Raw genomic sequence first — 21501 nt, 5'->3', positions numbered from 1 at the left:
GCTGTTGGGTGTATGCAGTCAATACAGGATGAAGGAGAAAAAAAAGAGGCAGAGGGAAAGATACTAAGCAGATCTGCCTTCAGTGGCCTTAACACCGCATCAGAGAGTTTGTTCCTGCTTATAATACAGTGAATGGAGAATAGTAGATTGCTGCTTCACAGGGTGCGACTCCACAGGATCTTTTTGGCACATACGATGTAGAGTCGGGATGTCCTACCCTGGCAGGCTTTTTAGGGTGAAGTTTTGCCATTCTTCCTCATTCTCTGTGGAGTGTCCTTCTGCCCTGAATGCTCAAGGTTTATGCAGCCCTCTGACTCAAGCCCTGAAAAGGAAACTGCTCCCAGGAGCCAAGGGCAGGTGCTTCGACAGTGCCCTGGGCTGCAAACATCCCTCCTTCCTTTGGCTCAGCAGGCAGCCCAAGAAGCCTTCAGGGACTTCCCTGCTCTCTTCCTCGCCATCACACTGAAAGAAAGAAAACTGGCTTTGCAGACTCTCCCCCACATCAGTTTCTGCTTCAAGACAATTTAACTCTCATATTTTAGCTCTTTTGTATAAAGCCTTCCCAGCTGACATGATATACATTGTGTTATTTTGCAGTTAAAACCCATAGACATAAAAATTTTAGTAAAACTTTTGTTACCAAGTTTTATTTTTCCAACAAGTATTGCTGTCAGCTAACAATCCCTAGAGTAGTCATCATGAAATATTCTAATAATTGGATTTTAATTAACCAATTCACTTAGTCCTACACTATTTTTGAAATCTAATTATGTCTTCAGGAAACTCACCCAAGTTGTGGTATTTTCTGGACAATATACAGACTTAGTACAGACTCCTTTCTTACTTTAAATTCTTTTTCTCCACTTCTTATAGCTATTATTAAAACTCTTCTATTTCCTGTTGTCGTGGTTTGATGACACCTGTATTGTCACTGTAGAACTTTTTCTAGATCTAATGGATGAAATAAAAGTGAAATGCAAATAAAAATCTCTACTATAAATATTATGTTGGTAAAGAAGTTCCCTATGCAATGAAAGTTAGAAAGATTTCTTACTTATATTCATGATTTCCCCCCCTCCTTGAATTAAAAGGCATTATTAATGAGAAAATCCTGTAGATAAACTTGGCTGTAAATTTTATTCATATAGGTTACAATTTATGTCTTACCTCATCTCAAATATTTTTTTTGTAAAATCCTGAGTATATACATGCAAACTGAGTGTCACCTGGACTGTCTCGTGAAGCCTGTAGGCTTGCTTGTGTTTATATCACAGAAGTGCTGAGTGGTCCAGACACAGCTGTTTCTACATTACCTTTTAGTCTTTGATGCTGAACGTCACATCTCACTCCAGCGAGGTGTGAATCCTCATGACATAGCATCAGGAGAAATAGTTAAGAACACCATGAATACAAGGTACTTCTCTTGAAGTGGTTGGAGTATTCCTGTATTTTTCCATATGGGATACAGAGAAACACCACTTTGTGGTATGCCTTTGACTGTAAGTAGGCAGAAATCAATGTAATAAAAATAAAAGTCTCACAGAGATATTTTTATATTTAGAAAAGAGATGGTACATACAGTCATATTCTGACCTTGAAAAAATGGAAATAAAATGTGACAAGGGACTCTGTAGTATTTATACCAACCATAAAAATACTCTGTTCAAACATGAAGATTTCCTTGAAACAAAAGAAATCTATTTAAAATGTGAAGAGGGGAAGGGATAAGAAGAGAAGGTCTGATGAATTAATGGCTGGCAATATGAAGAACATTTCAATAAGATTATTTACATGAGTGATATGAGGCATCTGGCCCATGCACTGTATAGTACAAATATAGAAAAGCTGTGGAGGCCATAATCTGTCATCGTAGTGCATATGCAACTCCAGCTGAATTCAATAGTACTTCAGCTTGCATATAGATAAGATACTGGAGCTGCACATGCACTACATATGTACTATACAGTTACAGGCTGGACACTTCATATCACTCATGTAAATAATCTTACTGAAATATTCTTCATATTGACAAACACTGATCCATCGGACTTTCTCTTCTTATTCCTTCACCTCTTCACATTTTAAATAAATTTCTTTGTTCTCTGGCCCACCTTTCCCTTCTTTGCTTTGCTTTCTTTTTTTTCCCAAGCAGTTTATTTCCAAAATAAGAAACATGGCCTCTGTGAATAGGATTCCACGGGATTCAGTTCTATTTACTATTTCATAAATAACTGTCCATGTTTAAACTGGTTAGCTGCATTGTGCAGTAAGTTTAGAACAATCATTTGATATTTATCGTTGCAGCATTCTTCTAGTGCCTCAAGCAATTAAACCATGTGCCCATCTTCCATTGGAACCTGTAGCAGTTATTAATCACTTGCCATTGTCTTTGGATTTTCTGCTTCTGACCCTTTCAGTTCTGCAACCCAGGACGCTATCTTTGCAGAAGCAGGGAAGATATCTAAAGGTTAGAATGCATTTCCAAGCTGTAAAAATAGTCCCATTGCGTTCTAAAGTCTAATTGGTCTTTTTCAAAGTCCATTACTAAGCCCAGAATTTGTGATTCTTTAAAACCTCACTAGCTGATACTGCTTTGAAGAGGACTTTATTGTTAAGATTGCAAACAACATCCAAATGGTTGAAATCAAAATTCACTTATTCACTTTAAAAAATCTAATATTCCACTTAAGCTGCTGCACCAATATTACAGAATCAAATGAAATTCAAATGACTGTATCCAAAAATCTTAAATGTCAGATTTTCATATGCATTTTATCATTTTATTCCCTTTGAAAAAGTATCACATGTTCACAGCTGGAATACTTTGGAGTTTGCTTATTTTTTTCTTTAATAGTAAAAAGCTTAATCCAGACTCCTATATATTCCTTACTCCTTTCTTCTGGAGTGGCAATGGAGAGAAGGAGCAATTCAAGCAGCATTTCTGAAGGAAATCTCAGTTCCATTGTAGTTAGAAAGTTAGTCCCAGTGGCCTCTGGCTAAGGAGGTCAGCTGAAGGGCAAAGAAAGAAGCCCTCAGTTAAGCCAATGAGACCTTGGATCAGTCTGAACCTTCAGAAAACAGATTCATCCATCCCTAAGAACTTTGCCTTGAGAGCCTGTCTAACAATTCAAATAGATGCCACACAGACCAGGCCGTTTATAGGAGACCTTGCTGAATTTACAGGATGAAGACATTTCAATGGGATGAAGTAAAGAGGAGCCCATGCTTGTGATTCCAGTGGAACCAGGAGCTCCTCCACAGTGGTCCCCTAGAGAAGTTAAGGATCTGGATGAGAAAGACTGGGAGGACCTTCTTCTATTTGACAAGCTGAAGGAGTAATTATTCTCCAAGGACTACTTCCTTGTCACTCTTATATGAAAGCAGTGATCAGAACTTGGATAAACTGAATCGAGTTGTACACAGAGCTGAATTGCTCCTTCCTGAAGATATTTTGTCTTCTCCAGAAACATGACCTATTGAAATCTGGCAGACTTCGCATTTGCTTTCTCTGCTCCATATTATCCTGGCAATTTCATATCTAAGATAAGAGTAATTGTGCTGGATCTAAACAGCAGCTTATTGCAATGATCAGCATAGTTTATGGTAAGTTTGTTCTATGCAAAGACAGCAATATCTGAGTAGTAATCTCTCTCTCTCACACATCTCTCTCTACATTGTTTACTACGTGTTGTTCTAGCCCCAGACTTATGGAGAAGTAAGAGTGGGAGAGATAGGAAGGAAGGAGTTGCAAGGGAAAAGTCAGCTGTAATTTTTTGTTATTCTTTTGAAACAAGAAGTCCCTAGGCAGCTTTAGCCTGCACTGTAATGTAGAGGCTGTCTGGAGGGGCAGGATGACAGTATGAATCCTCGCAGGCTGCACACTTCTGTTCAAAGCTGTGACATGAGCATTCCACATGTCTAGCAGAGTGATGGTGCTGGAAGCATATGGAGGTGTCCATCTTCCAGGTGTTTGGAGCAGAAATGGCTGTGGGGGAGGGCTCTGGTGCAGCTCTTTCAAAGAGTCTCATTACCTTCCCCATTCTTTCCCTGCTCCCCTCTTATTACAATGTTCCAAACTCAGACCCCCAAATTAAAACAGTATTTTACAGCTTGATACTGAAGCCTCAGATCGCAGGTATTAGTTACCCCTACATGCTCTGAGAGAAGCAAGGATTTGACGGGACAACTGAAGTCTTCCTTTTCTTTCTCATTTCCTTCTCTGTACAGCTTACTGGCTTGCTTCTTGCTTTGGCTTTTGGAAGTGATGAATATGAGGTTTGCTATTGAGTTTGGGCATCTGGTAAGGCTGCTCTGTGCTGCTGGTATCCTTCCCTTCACCCTGTCCCAATGTCACACTAGTAATGATACCGCCTGGGGGGTGGAAGAGTGTACGAAAAAATCCATAGAACTCTTTGTAAAGAAGAAGTAAAAAAAGGTCGGTGAGACCTTTCCATTTGTGTGACAGCTGGCAGAACAAGCCACAGCACCCGACAGGGGTGAGCTTTCCAGCTTCACTCCGAGAGGCTGTCCAGCTACAGGTTCCTGCTAGCGAGGGAGAAGCAACCCTTCCATCCCGGAGCCTGGCTCCCGCAGCCGTCACCCAACTGGGCTCCGCGATCCTGCCACCTCCGTGCCTGACTTCCCAGGCGGAGCAGCACTGCCGGTGCACGGGACACCGCTGAGGGAGGTGGAAAAACCTGAAATGAAAGGGAAGAAAGCGAAAGAAGGTGCTCTCCCATGCTCCTTTCACGCAGACAGCCGGCTCCCGCGGGCAGCCAGAGAGGGAACGGGCTGTGCCCAGGCAGCAGCGTGGGCAGCAGGGAGGGCAGGGAGGGCATCGCCCGCTCCCGGGTAGAGGCAGACAGCAGGGCCGATAAGTCAGGCAGCACGGGCAGAGCAGGCAGCAGGGACAGGGCAGGATACACGGCAGGCAGCAGGGCGGATAGGAGAGGCAGCACGGACAGGGCGGGCAGCAGGGACAGGGCAGGACACACGGCAGGCAGCAGGGCGGGCAGGGCGGGCAAGGCAGGCAGCGCAAGGCAGCTCGCGCCGCCCGGGGAGGGCTCTAATTCATCACCCCGTTCAGCGGAGAGGATGGGACGCCGCTAAACTCCCCTTCCTCCCTCCTCCCTTCTCCCCTCGCCAAGCAAGCCCCCCCCTCCTCCCCCCTCCACTGCTCTTTCTCTCTCCCCAAGCAGTGAGGCTCGGACAGTGCTCGGCTCCAGCGCTTTATTTTAAGATGATCGGCCAAGGTCTTTGCAGATAGATTTTATCTGAAGTTAAATAGCAGGCGCTCGCCGCTCCCTCGCCAATAAGTCATTTTTAATAGAGACAAATCGCACTGGACGCTCCGGAGCGCCGGTGCCGCCGCTCCTGCCCGTGCCACCCGCCGAAGGCGAGCGGGCAGCCCGGGCAGCTCCCTCCTCCCGTAAGTGTCCTGCTCGGCGGACCCAGAGCGCGGCCGTGTGCGGAGAAGGGGAGGCGAGGGGGGGAGAGCCTGACAGCCGCCCCGCCGCCCTGACAGTGCCTGCGCTGGATGCACAGCGGCCGCGGGACAGCTCGGCGCGGAGCGCGGCGAGGAGATGCGCAGGGGCGGTGGGCTGCGCCGCGGCACTCAGCCCCTCTAGGCTCGCCCATGGAGCGTCCCGCGGAGCCCCGTCCGCCGTCGGATCCCCCACGCCGTACGTATCCCCACCGCGGCCCCCCCGCGGCGGCGGGGCTGTCCGCGGGCCGCGGGGGCGGAGAAGGGCTGGGGCCGGGGATGGGGGTCCTCGCCCGTCGGGGCGCCCCGGGGCGCGGTCGCGGCCCGGGGCAAGGCACGGCGCGCCTTTAGGAGCGGCAGAGGGAGGTGGGCGCTTGCAGGGGTAAGCAGAGCCTGCTCGGGCGTCCCGAAGGCAAAGCTCTCTGCCTCGGCTTTAAGCCCCCAGAAGCATCCGGAGCCCCGATCCCAGCATCTGCTGTCGCCTTCTCCCCGCTCCGGCGCCACTCCTCTACCCAGCTCGCTGCCGGGGCTCCGCGGCCAACTGGCGGGCGGCTGCAGCCCGGTTCCCACCGAGGGCACACAGACAGGCAGGACTGGCAGTGGCATCCTCGGGCCGTCCCAGCTCACACCGCGGGGCTCTCCCGCCCAGTAAAAGGACTGAGCGCCGGGGAGCGCTGCCTATAGGCGGTGTGCCGCCAGCTCGGACCGTGCGATCACTTTGCACTGCCGCTGGATTAACTCGATTTTAATCGTTTTTTGTTTCCCCCACACCCATTCACACACCTCATCTCCTCCTTCTCTCCCGCCCCCCCCCCCCCTTTCCCTACACACCTCTCTTCCCCCCTTGTGCTAAGGCTAACCTTGTCTTGTGGTCATGGGATCTATAATTTCATTTTTGTCTAGGCTGGTGAGAGCTCTGCTTGTTCTGTAAAGTGGATGTCAGGTGGATCTATGTTCTGGAAGGAACAAAGAGGCAGCGAAAGCAGCGCGGGGGAAGTTTGAGCGGCGAGGATGCAGGCTGTGTACTGGTACGCGGTCCTTCTGCTGCAGCCCACTCTCTACCTGGTGAGTGTCCCCGGCCTCTCTCACGGGCCGGGCATGGGGGAGCTCATCGGGGTGGAGGGCACCAGCCTGGCGGAGAACGAACAAACTCACGGCAACTACTTGCACCCCGCAGCCAGCCCTGCCCCGTCCTCCCGGGGCTGGGCCGGGGCCGGGCCGGGGAGCTGCTGGTCCCGGCCGGGAAATGTCGGCAGGGCGCGAGCAGTGGGGGCGTAGACCAGTAACATCTCCGCGGGGAAGGGGTGCTCCGCTCGGCCAGGGCAGGGTCGGGGTCTCCCGGGCCGCCTCCCCCGGTGTCACCTCCCGGGCCGGGTCCCTGGGTGTCTGCGTGGGCACCAGAGCGCCGCCACGGGGGCGCCCGGCCAGGCTGTGGGATGGAGGCAACTTCTTGCCCTCGGCCAGGCTGTGGGATAGAGGCAACTTCTTGCCCTCTGCTCCCTCCTGAGGGTGGGAGCCCCTCCGGAAGGGAACCCCCGCGGTGTGCCACTACGGGCGGCGCGGCACAGGCGGGCGGGCACTCGGCGGCGAGCACAGCTAGTATTTTCCGCGTGAAGTGTCATTGACTTTCGTAGCAAATCTCCTTTAAGATTACCGCGGGAACACGAGTAAACATCGGCGTTATCTCCTTTCACACACACACACACACGCTTTATTCCCTCTACGATTGCAAGGAACAAAAACCAGGCATACTGCTCCTTTGCAGTCCGCATCCTCTCTCGCCTGTGATGCGTTAAGCAGGCAAACGCTTGGCGGCAGCTCATCCCCGTGTCTACGGGGGAGGGAAAAGACCTTTTTCCAGGAGCGTTGCCGAGAGAAGAACACCGGCGCCCTTGCTGGGGGTGGTGACGGCGACGGCCCGGCTCCGGCTCCGGCTCCGGCTCGGGCTCCGGCTCCGGCTCCGGCTCCGGCTCGGGCTGCTCGGGCTCCGGGCGCTGCCCGCGCCGCCGCTCCCTGCGCTGTGGCGGCCGCGCCACCCGGGGGCGCTGCGGGGCAGCGCGCGCGGCCCCGCGCGGGGCCGGGCGCGGGCGGGGGCGGGGGGGCAGGCGGGGCCGCGCGCGCTCCTCCCGCGCCCGCGCAGCGCCCGCCGCGCCCGGCCCGGCCCGGCCTGGCCCGACCCATCCCGGCCCGTCCCGGCCCGTCCCTTCCCGTGCCCGCCCGACGTGGCTCCCTCATCGGGGGTCCTGCCCTCGCCGGGCGGTACCACGTCTGCCGCGGGCGCCTCTTCTCCCTGCGAATTTTATAGCCGGGGTGGGGGTGAAGGGGTGGGGGAAAATGGGGAGAAAAGTGCGTGGCAAATAATCCATCAAAAAGCCGGAGCGAGATCGATACGTCGTGTTAAATTTTAAATGTGTTTGCTGGCACTTAAACTGCTCTCGACTCATTACAACAACAGTGCTGGATTTATTCTAATGCGCTGCAGTCTGAACAACAAGCGCATTAATTCTCCTTTAATTGTAAACTGGGAGCATTTGAAAACCATTCAGTGTGCAAATTATGCTGATTCAATTACCGTTTAGTTACAGACTTCATTACCTGAACACTTTTTTTTTCCGAGGGCTTGGCATTGCAGAATGAAGGAGACGATTTTCAAGTTTCCCTCGAAACAATGCGAAATATGATAAAAAAAAAAAAAAAAAAAAAAAAAAAGCAAGGAAAAAAAAAGGTCGGGAAATAACAGACAAGCTAGGGGGAGGGAATGTGGGAATGTGCCCTTCGGCTGGTCTGTGTCTTCTGCCAAAACTCTCGGGGAGGATCCAAAGGATTTCCCTAGCTCGATTCTTTTTTCTGACTCGATAATTCCACGTTTATGCCAATCTCTCCCCATCCTCTGTATTTCAGGAGTGACTCTGAAAGTTTGCATTAGGCCGTCGCATGATAATAAACAGTTTATTAGCACTGAAGCATGAAGTTTTGATTAAAGCTTTAATGCGGTGCCACAAAGCAGCAAGGTGCAGCACTTTGTTGTGCCTATCCGTATGTGCACGTCGCTCCGCGTGGACAAAAGCAGTTTCAATTAGGAATTAAATTTTCAGTGCTCAAACTGTTAGGAAGGGTAAATGAAATGGCAGCACAAACAGCTTCCTATCGAGTTTGTTAAAAAAAACCCAACCCTTTTTGAGAGGGGCTAATAATATAGGTGAGAGGGAAAATAGCCTGTTACCCCTTCGCCTGAACTAGGAGGTGTTCATGGAGAGTGAACAGCTGCGGCGAGGCTGGGCTGCCTCGAAGTCACTCATTTACAGACACTGTCTGCCTTGTAATTCCTCTTCACTCAGCAAACCGTTGCTCTTTTTCCTTTTTTTGTTCACCCCCCCCCCCCTCGCCCCGCTAAACCTCTTCGTAATGGAATATTAAGGGGAAAAAAAATAGTGTTTCTGCTTTTCTTCCCTTTTTAATAGAGCCATATGCTATCCAGCCTTATTGCCTGAAATTTATAGAGGTCATGGCCGATCTGAATGAGTAGGAATTTTGCTGGGGTAGAGATGGTTCACCATATTATGTTTATTGAAAAGAACATTAGTTGTGCATTGTGAGGTGTGCATTTTCTCCTTGTTTTGAGCTGTGCAGTGTATTGAAAATGTTATATTTGATTTGCAGTGGAAGTGCATTTCCTTTGGCCTAAACGGGGAACTGAGTACTTGTTTGGCAAAATTGGGAGTTAACCTTTAAAGTCTTGCAGTTGTTTTCTTTCTCTACTTTTAGAAAGCTGCAGAAAGTGTTCAAACACCTGCACTCGGTCTTACTTACCACGACACTCCATATCACCTCTGTTCTTTCAAAAGCATCTTAGTCTGATTCTAATGGATAATGTTTCCTTAACTAACAGTGCTGTGCTGAGCTCAGAATTGTCAGTAAGGAAGCACGTAAAGAATAAAGAAATAACCGAAATAACACCCGGAGATCGCAGAGTCTTATGGAACTGGGTTCTGTTTATAAGGACGCCGGGATTTTACACCATTCCCTTAACGGAAACCTTCTCGTTGTACCTCCTGCCTAGTTGCCAGTGAACTTTCAGTCTGACACCACACGACAATAAAAGGCCAGGCTGTTTCTTTTCATCTCTTCTTCTCCCTCCCTCTCCCCCCCCCACCAAATGTGGAAGCAGCATGCTGTAGAAGCGACTACAGAACACGTGGGCTTTTAGGAAGGACAGCAAGGATCCTGAGTATTGTTTCTCAGAGGGACAGGTCAAGCAGGGCCTCGGAGGAAGAGGCAGATCGTTTCCGTGCCGGCAGCTGCGGAGGCGCTCCGTGCGGCGGGGCCCGGCGGGCTGTGGCAGCCAGCTCCCGGCGGCGACGGGCGCCCTCCCCAGCCCGTCCTGCCCCGGCCCGGCCGTCCCCGGGCCCTGCGCACCCCCGGCAATCGCGGGCGCCGGGCGGCAAAGGGCTCGCACACGGCAGGATTTCCCCTCCCGTCACGGTCACAGGCTTTACTCCCCCGCCCGCTCCGGGGAGACCTTCCCGCACCGCACAAGCACGGAGTGGTAACATGAGCCTCTTTTGCTGGGATCATCCGGGCTCGAAGAGACTTCGGCTCATGACTTAGGTGCTCCTCACCCGGAGTAGCGGGTACGGAACTAAAAGCAGTCGGAATTTTGCGTGGCATGCTGCTAGGCTAAGGATCCCTCCCCCCCTCATCCTCCCGCTCGGCTTGTCTTCTCCCAGCGAAGTGTTTATTCAGCGGTGGGTTTGTTAATTAGGATACGCACAGGAGCCGGGTAGCAGAGCGCTTCAACTCTGCAAAACTTAAGCAGCGCAGGAGCAAAAGGAGGGGTGATTTTTCAGCCCGCGACGAAGGCTGTATCGCGGGGGGAGCTTCCCTGCGCGGCGCTTTGCCACAGGAGTAGAACTACGGGGCTCAAGGGGCACCTTGTTAAACAGGGCGATGGCTTTGGCCGAGGGGCTTTGGAAACAGCCTGCTAACCTTCTCCCTGTGCCGGGCTGGGATTTTAAGGTCTGTTTCACGCCGTCACTGTAGCTCGGAGGCCTTCTGACAGCCGAGAGGAGCTTTCCTGCAAAATTGTTGCGAATAATAGAGGTTTAAAATTGTCCTCAGCGGTGGCACACTTGGTACAGTATTTGCTGAGGGGGTAAACAGGGGGTCAGCGGCTCCAGAGTTTGTGTACATTTAATTTCGCTGTGTGTCGCACTGTTTGCGGTCATTTCACCCCGGTTAATGAAAGCCGTGGTGAACGTGAGGAAATATCACGTGCCGGCGAAGATAAATTGATTTTTTTTTTCTTCTTTCTTTTTTAAGATTATTGCTGATTGTGTCCTACTTTACCATGGAAGAAAAAAACCCAACAAACAAACCCACACCTCTATAGGCAGAAAACAAAAGAGAGAGAAGGCATTGTCCTATCGTAATCACTACCCACAGTATTTTCTCAGAGGCATTTGGTGCTGAATGCATTCGGGTATTGCTTTTTTCTCCCCAAATAAGCGATTTCTTTCAATTTTCAAATTGACGTCGAAGGCAGGGAGGGCGGGGGAGAGCGCTTGGCGAGCAGGGACAGCAGTGGCTTTTTGTGCGAGGGAGTTTGCGTAGCCTTGAGATGCTCCTGCTCCCTCTTTCTAAAGGAGTTTGAGAGACGCTGTAGCGGTGGTGTAAGGGAAAAGGTAAGGCACGGGAATAACAACGGGACCCCGATCTTGTGTAGGTGAAACAAACTTATCTGCGCTCTTGAATTTTTTTTTTCAAGCGGAGGATAGTGTATTCTTTCCCAGGCTTCCTTACTTCCTAACCACCAGGGACCTGTGCTAGTTTAAAAAGGGGTTCCCCCGCACTGAAATTTGTTTTACCTGATGCTTAGTACACACTATTTTAATTTAGTACATCGCTGGAGAAAGCAATCTGGAACAGATTTCACCTTTTAGGGAGGCACCTGAATATAATCCAATATCCCTGCCTCTTTTCGACTAGCCAAATCTTCCACGTTGGTACGGTACCTAGAGGTACCCATTTTAACCTCTTTAATATTTCCCTGCATCTCTAAAGCGCCATTTTAATTAACAAAAAGCCAATTTCCTAATCGTCTTGGAAGGTGCGGTGAAGCAGGTTACGAAACCAATTGCTCGGAATAGCCAGCACTTGGAGAAAATGAATGTATGAGCCATCCTTCCCTCCCTAGGATTGGCTTCTGTTCTGACTGGGTTTGGATGAAGTTTTGCTGTGATTTAGCAGATAGTTTAACACCCAGCTCGCTCTTCTTGTAAGTCAGCATTAAACCACCTCCTGGGTGCTTTGTAAATACAGCTTTAGCATTTTTTTCATGCAGCAGATTGACATGTTGACGATTCTGCTTTAAGGAATGTGACAATAAAGTGGAAAACCAAAGGCTGGCAAGCACTTCATCAGGGATAAAAAGGTTCTGCTGTAAGGATGTCACTCAATTTATTGTGAAAGTCGAATGAATTACGTTTAATGAAAGTGCTCCCCAGATGAATATTACCAGCAATTTCCTGAGTTGGCTCTGTCAGATTGATATGAGGAAATGCCAACCCATATCAAAAAAGATCTCCAATCTCAATTACTATGCAAGCTTTCGAAGAGCTCCTTTTTATTGATATGATATATATTGGCGGGTTCTCAATGCTGTGAAAACTACTCTCTCTTCACAGGACAGCACATTTCTCAGTTTGTTGCTGAACCCTACGTTTTTCTGGCTGTTTAAACTTCTGCGAGTGCCCCTCTTTCGGAGGGGAAAATTCCTCCCATCCTCTTTCCCTTTCCGTGACCCAGAGAGATCAAAGTTGTGTGACTGGGAGACAGCGGGGGCGACGCTCATTGCACGAAGTTTGTTCAGCCTGGATGGACAAAGCCGAAGGTCAAGACAAATAGCTCGGCTGAGACAATGGCATTGGATCCCCTCATTTTCAGTGTATTTCTAGGCAACAATCCAGATCACGGTGATATTTGTTATGACTAGCAATCCCAATATTCCCGCCCTTTCTTTCTCATTCCTCTAGGGGCTTCTATGGGCAAATTAGGAATTCACTAAGCCCTCGAAGGGAGAGAAAAGCTCTTATGTCACCTCATCTACATAAGAATTGACTTTTCGAGAGGCTTTTCTGTTCTATATTAACTACTGTGACGCCAGTCGTTACTCAGGAATACAGCTTCTTTTCCCATAATCCGTCTTGCTGGGCTTGCTTGTGATTGATGCAGTCAGATTTCATCTATCGCTTCCCAATACTCTCAATTTTTGTATCAAAGCAGAGAGACGGTATTGAAGGACAACAGGGAGGTTCTCGAAACTGCAGCAGGACGGGGACATGGTTACTTTCACATGTGGGGCTGCACTCCTTGCATGAAGCATTAGTGAGGAAGCAGAAAGAGCTTGTCCTTAACACATATCGGGTTAGTCTGGCTTCCTAATTTCCTGTTCGTTGCTGGATCCGCGTCTAAAACTTTCTTCAGTGCACGATTGGTCTACGTGTTATTTATTGATTGATTATTTTTTTTTTTAAAGTGTGTTCGTCCCTCCCCCCCCCACCCCCACCCCCAACCCCGTCGGAGATGCTGAGTGTTTCGAGCCGCGGACGGCGCGTGCAAGCACTGAGAGCGGGGAGAGAGGGAAAGCTCTGGCAATCGGGCCGAGAGTGGGCTGGCTTTGAGTGTCCCACCCCGCGCCGGGCCGGGGCTGGCGCTGACCATTGTCCGGGGCGGCAGCGCCGTGCAGCAGCACCCTGGAGAGCGCCCGGGGCGGGGCAGCACCGCGGACAGCGCCCGGCCCCGGCCCGCGCCGCCGACTGCTCGTTCACAGGCGGCCCGTCCCGGGCTAGTCAAAGTTTCGGGCTGCTGCTGCTTAGACCTTACCCGCAGCACGCTCTGGACTTGGGGCTTGGCGCTCTGCGTCAGTTTTCCTGAAGGAAGAAGTAGACAGGTGGACCAGCAGATCGATGTATTTATTTACTCTTGCTGCTGACTGGCTTTCTCTCAATGGCGAAATAGTAGCTTTATTTTGTGAGGGAAAACTGGTCAGAGGGACAATACACGAGCATGGAGTGGAACTGGGATGGTAGAATGAATCTAGGGATAGGAAAGCTGCTCTGAGATGCTCAGGTTTGTCTCATTTCATCCCAGGACCACGGCATCGTCTTCTTTTGGAGAGAGACCAGACATATCCAAGAGCATTGGAGTAAAAAATGAGCTCTGAGACAGGGCTGACACTGAGACATGAGAACAGGGAGTTATTAATTAACAATGACACTTTCTATCCCATGGGTCGGGTCAGGAGCGTCTCTCAGACACAGTTGATGTCATTTTTGGGGTCGTGGCTCTCTGAGGCATCTGCGAGGGGCAGCCAGATCTTGCTGCCTTCACTTGCCTGTGTCCTGGCAGAGAGTGCTCAGGGTATCTCCCAGCTCTCTCCTTGTTTTCAGAAGATAATCGCAGGCAAGCACCTCCACCCCTGTAAATCCCCACTCACTATCGACAGAGCTGTCGTCTACAGCTCTGCTGCCTGAAAAGCACTTGTCAATGAAACAGTGACTTTTGGCAAGGCAGGTGTAAGTGAATGACTGATGAAGAGTCCTTCAATAAAGGAATGTGATAGGAATTGACTTGACTGAGAGGTAAAATAACCCACAATCTCCACCAGCCTTCCAGACAAAACCATAAGCCATTTAGTCCTGATCCATATTCTCCCATGAATATCGGTAGTGATCGTGATGCTTTTGCTAGATGTGAACATTCTCCAGTGCCTTTTGATTACAACTTATCCCTGTGTGTGGTGGCTCAAAACTGCATTGTCTGCTGCAGAGATACTGCTTTTATCTTCCAAATACCACCCTCATTAATGTCAAAGTCTCACCATCCAGCTAGTGACAAATGTCTCCGGGACGTTCGTCTGCCTTGCACACTGCGCCATCTCTCCCGCCTTGTCTTTTTCTCTCCAAGGAGAGGTTTAGTAATATTTTCTTCCTTGCCCCCTGCATCTGCTCAAAAAAGATTTGTCCACTAGTTCGTCTCTGTCCTGTCCATTCACTAGTTAGTTTTGCCAGTGCCTCTGGGTTATCACCTTTCCTGTCAATCTGTTTGATCACTTTGATGACAGGTTGACCAGCATATGGAAAGATAGTCTGCTCTTTCCAAATCTGCAGGTTGTTGAAAGGGGAGAAATTAGGCCTACCAAATGATTATGATATTAGTGCCCTATTTTCCTCCAACTTCATCTTCTAACTCAGACTTGACACAAAACCCAAAAGAACAAAGAGCCTGGTTGTTTCTTTGTGTGTGTAACCTGATTATTGTGTGCACAAGAGCACTTGTGAATGCTCTTTTTTTTGCTGGACTTTTGAAAAACTGATAAGTAAAATATGTCTATGTTGTTCCTTTGTATATTTAGTTAAAATCTGGTGATAGCAGCAGACTCCTTTTAGAAGCAGAGCTGACAGCCAAAATAATACTAGGAAAAAAGTGATCTAATAACCTTAGTTTCTGGAAAGGCATGGAATTAAATTATAATATGTACTATATAAAAATATTAATTATTAATCTTATATTAATATATGGTACATTAATAAAATTTTAATATTTATTTAGAAAGAGAAGTATAGAGTCACTTAAATCTAACCAGTACATTATCCTCAGCTGAAAAACCAAAGATGCTACTTACCTTCCTAGTTGGAACATGCTTTGAAGTAACAGAAGTAAAATTACTGATGATTAGTGACCAGTGTGTTTTATGATCCTCTTTCCCCTTCCCCTGCCCTATGTCAGCCTTGCATTATGTGTGAGTTAACTTTCAGCTGGCACAATATTTCCTGCACTTGTTTTAGAGGAGCATGTGAGCTACTGGGTAAAATTGAAAATAGAAAAGGAGAAACATTCTGGCCATAAATTAAGAACACTATGGAAAAGCAAAGACTCCTCTGCAGCAGATCCTATGCCTTGATCCTGCAGTGTAATACAAGACAGGATTCCCTGTAAATCGATGGTTTGTATTCTTGTGTGAGAAGGACAGATTCTGTTTATATTGAAGATTAAGTAGACCATTTCTATTTCTGAGAATTGCTTGTCACTATTCAGAAACCACTTCAAATTGAAAGTGTAATTGGCAGCTCTTAAAAAATTTTAGCTAATGGAACTTCTGTTATGGGTAGTTCAGACCACCTGTACCATAATATTTATCTGCACAGTCATTTTTATAAGCTATTTTTGATTGAACTTTATAAAAACAGTCCTTCTGCTAGGCTATTTTGTCAAGAAATGTTGTCATAGGCCATAGGTGTATAAAACTGCTTATATAAAATTAATGGACTGCTTTTTATATTTACAATCTCATCCATTGCATTTGAGGTCTTGCAAAAGAAGAGATAGAGTTAAAATAGAATAATGTTAAAATTGTGTCCTCATACTTGTTGCACTGTCCATAGCAGTATTGTAAAATATTGGTGTGCTTAAAATCAGAATGTGAGTTTGTAATTTGACTCTAATTTAGAGTAATTTCTGTTGTCACTTACTGCAACTACTCTGTATTGCATACAGAGATTTTTCTTAATGTTTATTTGGGGAATGCTTGCATCTTGAGAAGATTTTGTGAGCAATATTGATAGGTAAAACAGCAATAATACGGTAGCTCTGTGGAGGACAATTACTGAGCGAACAGGTCTTTAAGGATCAGGAAAATAAGAAAGACTACAGAGATGTGACAGAAAAGATGTGCATAATAAATAGTACATGAAAGCCTTCACCATTAAAAAAGATGCGCTCCATCCTGCTGCTTTCGTCTGCAATGGATATTACCTTAACAATGTCCACATATTATATTCCCACGTGTTTCTTCTCCCTGCTTCCACAAACCATCATATTTGCTTAGCTGACTTGCTTGTAGCAGGTGGCAGTGTAGTACTTGTTGCAAACAGAGGGTAGTGCATCGATACCTTCAGTGGAATCACGTCTGTGAGTGGTCACTTGGAGTGGATAAGAAACGACATTGTCTGGTCCTTCATAAGACTGTGGTCTGTGTGAGTCATCTTCTATATCTTTAGCTTCTGTCTGCTGACTCAGTGGGACCTCTTGCTGTGTGTCTCCTTCCTCTGTGAGCAGCTCTGCTCTCTCCGCTAGCACAAGTCATTGCTATAAGGTACTATCCCACAGAATTATAAATATATTGGAATACAGCTTGTGTTTGCATCTTAAATGCACTGAATATTTGCTAGGTAGAGCAGAGTGTGAGTCTTGGAAAAGTTATTGTGTGGATTAGCAGATTGTAATGATATGGTTCAGTCTTCCAGTGTAATGCAGTCCAAATGAATATGGAAATGTGTGACTAAGTACATTAGAGGAGGTGCTGTTTTTGTTCTCCACAATTTATAGAATATTCTGAAATTGTGGTGTTGTAGCAGACACTTCAGAGTAAAAGTCAGTAGCTTGCGACTACTTTTTAGAAGCAAAACACAAGCTCAACTGAAGACAGGACACTTGCTCACGTATGCTTCAGTGCTTTACTGAGCTAGGAGAAAGTGAATCCAGTATGGCTTTTGCATTTCTTTTTTTGGGATATAAAATTTTCTTCTTCCATGGTGGAAAAGATAACACATCCACGTCTTCAAAAATATTATTGAGTAATATTTTTGGCAACAATCTGCTGAATTTACCTCTAGACTACGTAGAATCTATTACAGTATTTGTATTTAACCAAGCATACACTTTTTACTATCCTTTATCCTAAAAATATTGTTTATTGTTATTGGATAATAATGAATTAAATTATTAAAAATCCTATAATTATGGGATAATAATTATATTTTTTTGATTAAGTTTGAATTTTTTGAGTCATGATTTGTGACTCATTCTGACTACTGCTCCAGCTTCTGAAGAAGCAGTCTACAAAAATACCTTTATCTATGAAATTAAACTAAAGTTGTGGTTCTCAAATAGGTAATTCATGTGTCTTTTTTTTTTTCTGTAAATGTGTTTTTGAAGCATTCAGACACCACCCTTACTACTGTTTAGAATTACAAAGAGATGCAAATGGTGGCATATCTCGGAAAGCCATGTGTGGCCTTTTTCCAATACTATATTTGTGGTCTAAAGTTGAAGTCTAACTGCATTATTGATGTACATTTTTGCAGACCACTGCAGATTCTTTTTTTCCTTTCAGAAGAAAAATGTTCGGGAACAATGACCATGTAAAGCAAAAAATATAGCCTTATTTATTCTTCCACAAGAAACTTGCATGTTGATTCAAGACCACTTAGGCTCGTGAGAACTTTTTCATTGATTTCTTTGGCTGTAAAATGGGGTCTTTAGCTTGATAAATATTTCCATTTTTATAAGGTTGTTGGAAATGATATTTCACTACATTTTAGCTTGATTTGCTTTGTATGAACTGGCTATTCATAGGTAACACAGGAAAGAAGTAGTAAGCATTTCTAATGAACATGAAAGAATATGCATGTATGGCTATTCATAGCCTCTGGTCTGAGCAACTTAGTCTTCTGTGAAGTCAAAAAGAGCTGAGCAGGCTCTATAGACTTTTATTTCTAGCATTGTTTCTGTCACTGTTTTATTCTTTAGTAAATTTACCCAGAAGAATATCACCCTGTCTTTGGTCTGCCATGAGATCCTTCCTGTAGATCCAAGTCCTTTTGTTCTCTGGCAGAATGGCTCCATGGCTACAGTACTCCTTCACCCAGAGTAATGACTGCATGGTTTGTCCCTAAACTTTGATGTTTTACTTTATCCAAGCAGCACAGTGTTAGTCATCTATGCCTGGCACAAAAACAAACCTGTGCTGCCAGCTGCTACAGGTGGATGATTTGCTTTAGCTCAACAGGTGGAGCTGTGACTTCGTTAGCCTCTTGATTCAGGCTAAAATCCATCTCCCTGGGCAGGTCCCTGACTCAATTTTGCTCAGGTATTTTACATTCCCTAAATTTGTACCTACATTTCCATTGCTGACTGAAAGTTTTTAACCTCTTGACCTATAAAACGTTTCATGTAATGAGAGGCATATATGCTTATGTATTCATCAAGAACAGTTGTTAATTTGTGGGAATGTGGTGGTTCTAGGGAGCTCCTATGGGAGGTTTTTTTACCTCAGCTTTGTGCATTAATGGGTAAATTAGATGGAGTCTAAGATGGTATTTCTACTTAGCCCTCTTTGAGCAAAATCCACCTTGCATGACTGATTTTTTGTGACCTGTCTTTTTGTTAGGTTCTCAAAGACTTTAGAGATGTTTGGAATAATTCTCTCTTCAACATGTTTAGGTGAAACTAATTCTAGTGGATTTATACTAATAACGTTTATAAAACCAGAAAACTCATTGCTCATACATCCTATAATTCTCATTTCATAGGCTACTTACAACTCCTATGGGTCCTTTATTGCCTTGATTTAGCTGGAGCTGATCAATCGGTGGTTGGATTGAATGATGGATCATTCTGTGTTGGGAAAATATATTACAGGACAACAGGGGAGTGGCTTGAAATGAGTTGGGATAATAGTGTGAGGATCCATCTATAAAAGTTCTTGCTTCTCCAAAGATTTCAATTTTCCTGTATTCTCACATTTTTTTATTAATTTTTCAACATACCCCTGTGTAAACTTGTTTTGTCTGATGACTGTTTAGAGAAAGATTGTTTTCCTATGGATTTGTGCATCCCTTGGTAAGTCAGTGCTTCAAATATGGCACTAGATGTTCACTGTTCATGTCAGAAGTGTTCCGGATACTGCACTTACAGTGGCAAAGTCAATAGGGGAACAGAGACAATACTGACTGAAGATTTCAAGTCACAGCATCTCTAGTAAAGAAATAATCATTTTGATTAGATGAAGCAAAGAGCTTCCAAACAACCTCCAGAATAAAATATGCTGAAAACATTCACTGAATGCTTATGAATAAAAGAAGCAGAAATCAAAATGGGAGAGGATTTTTAATGAACAGAACTATAGGGTAAATTAATCAAATAAATTGCTTGCTATTAATAATGTGACCAGCTACAGTAAGATTCCAATAAATATGCCCAGTGGGGATGGAAAAATCTACACAACTGAAATTGCATTGATGAATTTATCCTAGTTTCCAATGCCTTCTGAGTATGTATTTAGGAAACAGAAGCTGTCATAAAGATAGCCGGACAGAAAATGGACTCAACTATTTTTTTTTTTTTTTAATTGAGACACTTCTCTTTGACAATGGAAGTAATTTCAAGTTACTTATGGATGTTAAATGTATCACTGCTTAGGCAGAGAATTCTTAGCAGAAATATCAGCATAAAAGTGACCTCCAATGGTTACAAAATATACTTGATGCTATGATCTTTTTTCTGTTTTCATGATAAGTAAACATGATATGGGAGCTATAATTTTTAAAAAGCACGTGATTTGACCTATTTAATACCTAAGCAATTTTGTTATGGTTACCTCTACTTTTGCTAGAAGACTCACTGGGAATGGTAGGGAACGCATATTATTATCTCTCATGCCTGAAGAAACAGGAGGTTAGTCTTTAATGGAATACTGTTGGTTCTAAAACATGAATGAGTCACTGTAGTTGCATAGACACAAGTACAGTAATCAAAAGGCAATCCCAACACAAATTCCTTCTTAGAAATCACAACAAAATCTCAGAAAACTCAGAATCTGAATAAAGATTCATCCTCTCCCAATTGCTTAGCTTTGATGTCTGTTTTTACAAGAGTCTGTCTCCATCTCTGAGCCTGGACTTCTTTTTCATTCTTGACTACTTAAGAATCATTTACATCTTGCATTGTTGGTGTCTGAGTCAGTGTTACCCGCAAACCTGAAACTCTGAGTTCAGTCACAGGCTCGGTTCAAGGTTGAAATCCTCATCTAGGGATTTTTTTTCTCCTACAATTTTACTGCCATTGATCACAGCAAAAACACATTGCAAATGTCCAACAAAATGACTGTGCAGAAAGTTACTCTTACATGCAATATTCTTTTTCATCTCTTGTATCACAACTTCTAGCTTTAATTGTTTAATTACTTCATATTACTCCATAATTAATTCACATCAACCATGTACTCAAGCTCTGTCTCATGACAGTCTGAACATATTCTTTGGATGTTTTTCAGTGTGCATGTCCTCACTGAACAGTACCTTTTCCATGGCTGATATGTCAGACCTGACCATCCTGGGCTCAGCTGTCAGCTGCATTCACACTTTCAAGCATCCTATTAGTCAGTTGTAAGAAACTAAACAACAGCAAAGCTTTGTTCACAAATAAATGCCTGCACCTCACATTCAGCTATCACAACAGAATTAGTGTCAGATATGATAGTTAGACTTCTTTTCAACTTAAATGCCGTCACTTCAGCCTAAAATACCATAACTTCTCTAGTATTCATTCTGTTGACTCACCTAGGAACATGAAAACAAAACAAAAAAACAACCAAGCAACAAACCAAGCAACCAAGCAACCAAAAAGAAAAAAACAAAAACCACCAAACCAACAAACCAAAAAAAAACCCCAAACAACAACAAAAAAACAACCCAAAAAACCAAAAAAGGGAATGCTGACCATCAGGAAGCAGTTCTAGCTGGGTGTGTAACACCCTAGACTTACAAAAGATTTGATAGGGTCACAGCACTTTTTCACTCTCCATTTTCTCTGTCTCTTGTTCATATTTTTCTCATCAGCCCAGTGACTGAAGCTTCCGTTAGGGATTTAAGAGATTCAATTTCTTTACTTCTTGAGGAAATGTGAACCCAATCCTCACAATTTGAGGTAATTGCTTTAACCACTGCCTGGTGGAATAATCTGTGGAATTTTCTTGATTTTGCTTGTTCATTTTATTCTGCTTGGTTTAATATAGTCAGGGACTCTTTTAATCTGGAATCAGGATCTCACTGTAGGTAAATTCTGAGACATTTGTGTTATTAAATCTCTCTTTCTTGCTCTTTGACCTTACGCGTTTAAGTTCCCTCATAATCGAAACTCTTCAGATTTTGAGAGCTCTATATCAGAAAAAGGCTTTACTA

At 45.4% G+C, this 21501-nt stretch overlaps 1 protein-coding gene across 5 annotated transcripts in view; it reads left to right on the top strand.

The window, feature by feature from the left end:
- The first annotated feature begins 5024 nt into the window (after window positions 1-5024).
- NXPH1 (neurexophilin 1) overlaps window positions 5025-21501 on the top strand; it is a 142485-nt gene continuing 126008 nt past the window's right edge. Inside the window, exons 1-3 of one of the 5 annotated variants that reach the window (XR_005601544.1) lie at window positions 5025-5681; window positions 6386-6547; window positions 7248-7433. Coding sequence is in view for 4 of the 5 variants with exons in the window: in XM_039549874.1 (XP_039405808.1) it covers window positions 6494-6547 (54 nt within the window). In the remaining variant the exon portion in view is untranslated. Of the gene's footprint in view, window positions 5682-5785; window positions 5865-6149; window positions 6548-7247; window positions 7434-21501 lie in introns of those variants that run through there. The other 4 variants (XM_039549874.1, XM_039549872.1, XM_039549875.1 and 1 more) reach the window with 4 other exon arrangements.

Source organism: Corvus cornix, chromosome 2 (genome assembly GCF_000738735.6).
Source record: "Corvus cornix cornix isolate S_Up_H32 chromosome 2, ASM73873v5, whole genome shotgun sequence".
Classification (NCBI taxonomy): Eukaryota; Metazoa; Chordata; class Aves; order Passeriformes; family Corvidae; genus Corvus; species Corvus cornix.
The sequence above is the reverse complement of the archived record's forward strand: the minus strand, read 5'-3'. Positions and strand labels throughout refer to the sequence as shown.